The 9229-nt window shown below is 38.7% G+C and overlaps 1 protein-coding gene across 1 annotated transcript in view; it reads right to left on the bottom strand.

The window, feature by feature from the left end:
• Nucleotides 1-625: 625 nt before the first annotated feature.
• Nucleotides 626-9229, bottom strand: part of LOC139740392 (interleukin-6 receptor subunit beta-like) — a 46403-nt gene continuing 37799 nt past the window's right edge. Inside the window, exons 3-7 of the mRNA XM_071651021.1 lie at nucleotides 6605-6768; nucleotides 5466-5577; nucleotides 3851-3980; nucleotides 2975-3138; nucleotides 626-904 (exon numbers count right to left, since the gene is read on the bottom strand). Coding sequence (XP_071507122.1) covers nucleotides 681-904; nucleotides 2975-3138; nucleotides 3851-3980; nucleotides 5466-5577; nucleotides 6605-6768 — 794 coding nt within the window. The 3' untranslated portion in view covers nucleotides 626-680. The remainder of the gene's footprint in view (nucleotides 905-2974; nucleotides 3139-3850; nucleotides 3981-5465; nucleotides 5578-6604; nucleotides 6769-9229) is intronic.

Below are 9229 nucleotides of genomic sequence, written 5' to 3'. Positions count from 1 at the left end.
CCCCGTTCGGGTAAGTTCTGAGACTGAACGTTTTTGGTTGATATTTCGCATTTTCGTCGTTACCCATCGAATATGTTGTTATAACATCGTTATCCTGCACATTTCCTTAGCATACGTTCACATTTGGGAGCGAAAGTTGACAACTTTTGCAGGCGTACCAGAACTTTGTTTGGGCTTTAAGAACAATTGGGGGGGGGGGGGTGGGGTGGGAGGGGAGTAATGTAGTAATGTGCGGGGGGGGGGGGGGGGGGGGAGAGGAGGGGTACAATGTGGAGAAAGACAGAGTTCGGAAGATGATCAGACTAAAGGTACTGTTTACCATTGGGAGCAGTGATCTACAAAATGTTTGAGTTATCACATTTTATGCATGTGTGTAGGTCAGTTGTATCACTATATAAACATCCTACCATATAAACAATTTTAAAATAAAGCCTTGAATATAAGGAGATATCACTATTTTTCTCAATAAACCATAACTGTATAATATAATCTAGAAACAATTTTGGAACTATTGCTCACTTGTTCATATTTTGTATATTCAACAATACTTAGAATTGAGTATACTGATCAACATTTTCACATTGGTTGTTTCTATCACTAACTCATTCTAGAACTATTTTGAGGCACTAGAGCTGGGTTTTTGTTCCATCTGCGAATGGTAAATAATACCTTTAAGTACATCACAAATATGAAATAATAGACACAGAGTCAAATGAAAAGTGGTGCAAACTTACAGAACATGCATTGCTCCAGCCACCATCCTGCGAGGCAGCCTTGTACCTCACGCGGTACTGAATATTGTATGTGTAGTATATATTCCAATCAGAGGGAAGCTCCCACTCGGCACGAAGAGAGGTGGGTCCCTCCGCACTCAGTCTCAGATTAGTTGGCTCGTTGGGAACCGCTACAATGACAGTGATGATAATGATGATAATAATAATAATGACAATAATAATAAATATTGTTATTATTATCATAACAACAATAGCAAGTTCTTATATAGAACCACCTGCTGTATGCAACCGCTAAAAATAATTTCCCCAAGGGAAAAGCCATGTTAACGACCATGTCTATAGTGATCACCTGTCTATAACAGCCACTTTTTTTGTATCCCTTGGGTGGCCGCTACAGACAGGGTGGCCGCTACAGACAGGTTTGCCTACTAGTATATGATACAGCACTTGTACATACAGTAGATCAACCCATTCCGTAGTTAACATATGTGACCGTGCATCAAAAAAAGAACAAAAAGTCACATGCACTGATTTTGTGTTGGGACTGAAAATAAGTGAAATGGGTCAACCCAGCCAATGTTGATTTTTTCACATTTTCTGAAATGGGCAAGTCTACTTATACATTATACTAAAGTTGGGATCATAAAATGAACAGGAAATTGTATTTTTAGCACTTTTTCTCAAATACTTTGTGGTAGAATAGTGAGATTAGGTATTTCTCATAGAGTCCACTTTTCATTTCTTAATATCAACCCTGTCCAAACTTTTCACTTTCAACTCCAATAACTTTGGAAGGAATGATGCTACTGCTTTTGAAAGTTGGCATTAATCATGTACTGAATGTGTTAACAGAGCATGCTTAATTTCAGTTTAATTTGATAATTTCTTTATTGTTGTTGCTCCAGATGTTAATGTCCTGTTTTTTTTGTTCCATTCATCACACAGCTAGCACTGCTGGATAAAGATAAAGAGCTTGAATAGACCCTGCACTTAAGAGCCTCTTTTCTCAGTTCACACTTTCCAGAGTGTGTGCTTTCTTTCCAAAATTGGGATAGGTTAGGAGAGTCCATTCACATTGAGTTACACATCATTTTCAAGCTTAAAGGTCAGCTCTTTCACAATCTGCACTTCACTAAAAATCCATGTCTGGTGACTTTTTGTTGGTTATGTAATGCAGGATCACATATCTCAAACATTGTTATTAGACACTCAAAAGACTAGTTCAGAAAAAAAACTCTATAGACATTTCTCCATCAAAGTACAAAATCTTACAACAGCAGCAACTGGAATGGAGGTGTTGATTTTCTTTTTCTCTTTCAGATTAAGAGAGATGACACAAGTTCTTTGATGGAAATATACTGTAAACGTCAATATTTTCACGCGATTAATTTTTCGCGCTGAGCGGCTCGAAAACGTATTCGCGGGTTCTTAAATTCGCGCTCCGCAGCAGGTTACTTTACTGTAGTACACATTCACTGCTTTCATCCAAAGCCTCTGCTACATAGCTTGCTATGCCAGCGTACGACAAGCGACGAAGCGAGCGGCTCGACTGCGAGTACAAGCACTCAAATACGTAGTACAGCTGTGACTGTAGTACCGTAGTCACGGGGGAATGTAGCATCGGTGCGTGCGGTGCACACATGCATGCTACAGTACACAGCAGTCTCTTCGCACAGTATACTAGTAGCGTAAACATGCCTGTACATTGTATACGTAGCAGTATCATCGATGAAGCGCACACAATTCATCCCGTTCAAAATGTGCATAGAAAATTGTGAAGATATATTCGCGCGTTTTTGAATTCGCGCTAGCCGAACGTAGCGCGAAATCCGCGAAAATTAATGTACCGCGAAAATTTCCACGTTTACAGTATTCAGGCAGCTCAGGCTTGAAAGTGAGCACTGAATTGAAGAGAACTGATTAGCATCGTGTGATGCTGGGATAAAGAGCAATGGGCTTTGCATGCACAGGGATCCCCTTAAATACAATCAATACTTTTTGCAGGTCCAAAAGAAGCGAGCATCATTTGAAAGAATGAGCACTTTGTGTGGAGTTTGGACTCTCAACTAATAATCATTTCATACAAGAGAAAAACCTGCATACTTTACATAGTGCCTGCAACAACAAAAGAGAAGATTCACACCTGCAAATTAAATTGCTTCACATGCAAAGTGGCAGAAATGAGCTGGAGTTGTTCGAGATAAATGTCTGGATTAAAGGACTGCAAATCATGTACGTACTTTCCATGTCTGGATTGAAGTACACTGTATCAGTCTCGACCTCTCCCAGATGGTTGACAGACTTGACGTACACATACTGCATACTCCCCGAGTGATCATTTCTGGTAAGTGTGCACTTGTTTGGTTCCGGGTCCTCGTTAGGACATGTCACCCATATGTACACCCTGCAACCAGTCAAAGGTCAAAGGTTATGTATCACCTGCGATCAAGGCATGTCAAAACAATGAGTAATGGCGAAAAGCAAAATGCAAGATCACAAAAGTGCCTGCTACTTAATCAATTAGAAGTTTGTTACCTTGTATTCTTTATCCACGATATTACCACTACCATTCCTAGCTGCAGATTATGGCTAAAAACTGACAATTTTAACTGAAGTACAATGAACTTTGACCTTCCACGTATCATGACTGTCATCTCCATGCAAAACGCTTGTCAATTTATTTCAACCCTGTCCACCAACATACATTGTCACCTGGTATTCCTAACTGGAAAATGATTGGAAATGGTCACCAATGAACAATTCCAGGGATAAGTCTGTGTTATAAATTCAATCATCATCAAAAGCATCATTTTCTCCATGGTTATACAGTAACTCCTGCTAAGAAGAGCCATATTCCTCCTCTTGCTTGGATTACTGCTAGCCTGCTAAATCTGCTCATCTCTCTCTTAAAAAACAACACAAATCAACTCAAAACAATATAAAACAATAAAAGACAGAAACATCAGTCTTTTACATTATCTTTTTTTGGGTGGGGGTGGGGGGGGGGGGGGGGGGAGGGCTTGGAACACAGACACCTTGCCAACAAAAAAGGTTCATTTCCACATATTGTATACATTGTATGTACAGGTGTACTTCTCAATCAGCCTACAACATACCCTGATTGGTACTTCCTGTACCAGAAGGTGTGGTCGGTTTCGATGCCAGTCTCCACGGGTACCCAGGTACAATGGTAGTCAAGCATGTTGCTGCTAGCACATGTTAGATCCCGAGCTTTCTTCGGTGCATCTGCATACATAACATTTAGTTACACATCACACAGTAAAATGAGATACACAAACAACACTGTTGTAATCCACATTGCAAAAATTGCAAATTATAAGCCTAAAGAAACTAACTCCACAAAATATCATTGATTTCATATGCAATCGTATGCATTTCCTGGACTTGTTACTGACATATATCAATGGTAATATTATTCCCCTCTGAAAGAGGTAAGTCTCGTACTTTTTCATTACGCTGGAAAAGTGAAAACATGTTGAATTTTCTTCATATTTTCTTTCTATCGTAGTTCATATGTAATGTCATGATCTCTAGTAGTCTTCGGATCCAGTAGTCTTGTCAGCAAAACTTCAAAATTCATAACTTTTGAACGGATTGTTTGATTTCTTAAAACTTTCAGTGATGTGTTCTACTAATATTGCTGCATTCACTCGATCCAAATGTATACTGGGGTAAATTCCCCTTTAAAAATGCAGTCCTGAGGGGAAAAAGGCACATAGAAATAACCTGCAAGGAAACTTTAAAATAGTGAGGTGGTCCTGAAAAGGACTGTTGGGATTGAGGCAATTTGCAAACAATTTTCCGCTGCAAACATATCTTGCTTTACAGAACATGAATTAATGGGCCTATTTAGTGGTGTCTGTCTTGAACCCTACAAGACAATTAATGTATAGGACTGTGGACTGAGAAACGGTTTCGAGGCGAGACTACATGTCAAACCCCACAACTTCCTAACTTCCTAAATAATTGATACGACATACGATAGTGATTTCCACTATTCCACGAAACAGGAAATCAAGAGTAGGTTCAAGAGCAATGAATTAGAACATCTTCCCTACAACAGCCTCACTTATGATAACAGCTAGGAAAACAAATCTAGTACCATTCTCCACCACAGAATAGTATTGGGGCAAAGTCTGAGACAACTTGTATCTGAGTAAAATAGCTCAATTCACCAAGTATATCTATCATAACAGATGATATACTGCAGCAAAGAGAACACAGAGACCCCAACTACCTATTGAACGTGAGATTCTCCCGCCTGGAACTCTAGCAACTGGAGACTCTGATCACACACACGATGATATGCATGCTATCATGACTGCAAAGCACAGAATCCCTTGCAGCCATGCCAGGGTCCAGGGCCTAATCAAGAGTTCTGGAAGCTAGCTCTCTGGTGCTATAAAACTTCACCGTATTTTAAACATAATATGACAAAATCATAGTTCAGCAGGACAAAGCAAAATTTTGAGCGAAAGACTTACAGCATGTATGCCATAAGCAGGAGACACATACATGTAGCTAGTGCAAGGGAAATTAAACCTCAAGCAGGAGAGTGGAAGAGTTTGAAAAAATGATCTCAAAGCAGTAGATCTCCCAGCAAAGAGATGGAATTTCCTAAGTACAACAGCCAGTTCTCAAAAAAAAAGAAAAAAAAAAAGAAACGAATAGGCCTACATGTACATCATACTGTTCAAAAATAATACTTACATCCGATCTGAATATAGGTTCCAAGAAAATCTGACGGCATATCTCCCTGCAGAGCGCAAAAGTACATGGCCGTATCACTGAGGGAGGCATTGCGCAAGCTAATTCTGGATTTCTGCAGTAGAGAAACATTGCAAGAAATGAACATATTTCACGGAGAAAATCTCCCACTCTGTACCCCTAACACTTTTTAAATATGAACCTGTCATAATTTATTGCTTCGGAGTTGGTGTTTGTGTGGATACCCCATTGTCATGACCTCCCCCATGCAATCTCTTTGAGAATCTGGGGGGCGTTTCATCAACGAGTTCGTCGGAGGTTTTCACCGACAAATTTGCTATCAGCCAATCAGATGCAAGGATTTCAGTAGCTTTTAACAGTTGTCGGTGTAAATCACCGACAAAAAGTTTCATGAAACACCCCCCAGATGTGTGAAGTCAATCTTCAAGGGTATTGCCGCCCAGCAAAGACTTTGTTTTCATTTGTTATATGATGGACACACCCACTCATGAACACGTCACACCTATTACCACTTCCGAAATTCTTCCAGTGTACAGTGGCACAGTCTTTGCTAGGTTGATGCTCTAAAACAATAATTCACATGATGAGTGGAAATCACAAAATATAAACTGTCTAGCTTACTCACGTATCGATTCACTTGGAAATTCGGAAATCAAACAAGCAAAGTTCTTGTGAACTTCAAAAAATCATCCTAGTGCATGACCATACTAGTCCACACAGCAATAACAAGAAAATGATTTTTAAAATCAAAATCCTAGGAAAATGGGAAAAACATTTCTACTTTTGCCATTCTCATTCCTGCTTTTGAACTGTTTCACTGCTTAAACATGACTATTTTTTTTCTTTTACAGGCTATATTTATGATTGAACATTTGACAATGGCTAAGATTGTTTGTGATAATAAACAGATGATGTTGGGTTTCTTTCCAGTCTGCAATGAACGGAGAGGAGAGACAATCTGGACTAACAACCCTTGACAAAGTAGCATTCTATCTTGTTTTGATTACAGACTAAACAAAGCATTAAACTCACAGACCAATAGAAGAGAAAATTCTAAGTCAATAACATGAGGGCATCGATGCTAACATTTACAGGAGAATGTTAAGGGTGTCCTCTCTTACCACATTGGTGACCATCTGGTAGGTTTGAGATGGGATGAGGTTCTCTCCCTTGTACCACTCAATGTCTTGGGCAGTTACAGGAGAGACGCTGCCGGCATGCAGGGTGCATGTCACCTCCACATCAGTCCCCACTTCGTAAGTAACATTCAAGGGAAATATTTCTCCTGGTTATACAAAGAAGAAAAAAGATTGGATGTGAGTTAAACATAGTTAAACAACTGGCACTGCTATATAATAATAGTACAAATAAGGGGGAAAAAAAGGTTAATCTGAGAAGAGTCTAGACACTGCATGACATTTGTGTGAGGAGGAGATTATACCACTGATTAACATCTTCCCCCATCTGTGAGCCACGAGCATCACATTTCTACCAGTGTCTGCGGGCAGGACTCAATACCAGTGCTGATCTGGTGGCCTTGGACCACTAAGAATTTGTGTTGGGCCATCAAACTTTCAATACAGTTAACTTTTAGTGGCCCAATTGGGCAACTCATATTCACGAAAATCACAGATACCAGTTCATTAGGCCTGCGTTTATAACAATGATTCAAAATGAAATGAGACGATATAGACAATAATGAAGTTGTAATATACATGTTGACCTACAAGTTGTATACACACACAACAAAGAGACAAAAAGGATTTGTTTTTCTTTTCTTTTGGGCCATTTTATCTATTTTTTGGGGTGGCCAAAATGTTAAATTTGAAAATGGGGAAACCAGAAAACAAAGTTATTGTGAAGCCCTGAAAGCAGCTGGCAAACTTACGGCAGATCACATTGCCATGTGTAGACTAAAACTCTGCTGCCTTCTGTAGCAATCACTAAATTCCACTGAAAATGTAATCCTCAGAACAAGTTTCAAGACTTTGACCTTTGCCTGGGTTGATCCTTAATCCTCCTTGCAATACTAAATCATTCTCCCTATTCATTTTTGTTTATATAACTACTCCATGTTCCCACATGATCTGACAGCTGAAGTACTAGCTGGAAAATAACATCCCAGCCAAATTTCACACACACACACATGCACACACACATGCACACACACACATACACACACACACACACACACACACACACACACACACACACACACACACACACACAAAAGAAAAAAATAGCTCATAACATTTAATCTTCCATCCTGACTATTTCACTCCCTTTACTGTTTACTGACATTCAATCTTTTCTTTGGCTCACATTTTCTCTTGTCTTTTTTTCATTCATTTCATTTTATTTCCAACAAAAGTATAAAGTACAATATGACATTTGCATAAGATATACAAGTGAAATCAATGCAGCTCTTTTTTTTTACAATAAAACAAAACATAGTTTTAGGAAATGCCTAGGCGAACTGTTCCTGAATTGTACCGAAGAAAAACTGTCAGAAATGGGGGAAGGTATAGTATTGGTTGAGATGAGGATTCAGCTTGTAACTTTTTGTGAGATACCGGTACTTAAAAACCACTTTATCATGTGACCCTGCATCACAAAACAAACAAAAGTCGCCTGACATGAAATTTGAGTTAAGAGCACATTCTGAAAGAGCACACTTTAAGCTTTAAAATGATATATAACTCAAATCAAATGGGCACTCCTAACCTATCTAAATATTGGAAAGAAAGGACACACTCTGGAAAGTGTGAACTGAGAAAAGAGGCTCTGAAGTACAGTGTCTATTCAAGCGCTTAATCTTTACCAAGCCGTCCTGCCTTTGTGATGAATGGGACAAAAAACAGGATGTGAACCATCGAAGCAACAACAATGAAGGGATTATCAGATTAAACTGAAATTGAGAGTGCAGTATCAACACATTCTGTCCATAATTAATGCCAACTTTCAAAGCAGTACCATCATCCTATCAAAAGTTATTAGAGTTGGAAGTAAAGAGTGTGTACAAGGTTTTTAAGAAAATGAAAAGGGGACTTGAAAGACACACCTAATCACACTATTATACCAAAAATTGTTCGAGATAAACAGCTAAAATACACACTTTCCTGCCCATTATACGATCCCAAATTTTAGCATAAGGTAGAAGAAGACTTGTTCTTTCAGAAAATATGAAAAAATCAAGATCGGCTAGGTTGACCCATTTCACCTTTTTTCAGTCCTCACACAAAATCAGTGTGTGCGACTTTTTGTTCGTTTTGTGGTGCACGGTCACATTTGTTAAAGAGCGTGCAACTGCAAGATGATTTCAAGTTTATTTGATGAAAACCAGTTCTGAAATGGGTGAGATGTCCACAGACAAAGTAAAACAAAACAATCCTAATTAACCAGATTGGTCTTCACACTGTTTTAGATATCTCAGTCATTTCAAAACCAATTTTCATCAAATAAAATTTGAATTCCTCTAAGAATTATATGCTCTTTTCATATTTCATAAGAGGTTTCTCATTAAATGAAATCAAAATATTATTCAGATGAGTGAAGGTTCAGGTATGGGTTTCTTCAATTTGTCTCCCTCTACAAATGAAATTTGTTAAGATCTAAACTGCTGATCTATAACTTAACAAACATGTCAGAAAAAAAGAACCAGTGGGACTTGAACCTGTCATCTACTGTCATCTAGACGACAGGTTCGAGTCCCACTGGTTCCTTTTTTTCGACTTGTACAAATTTCC

Source organism: Diadema antillarum, unplaced genomic scaffold (genome assembly GCF_040938485.1).
Source record: "Diadema antillarum isolate AM-2024a unplaced genomic scaffold, OU_Dant_1.0 scf00000003, whole genome shotgun sequence".
Lineage (NCBI taxonomy): Eukaryota > Metazoa > Echinodermata > Echinoidea > Diadematoida > Diadematidae > Diadema > Diadema antillarum.
Note: the sequence above shows the minus strand (reverse complement) of the source record. Positions and strands in the feature narration are given on the sequence as shown.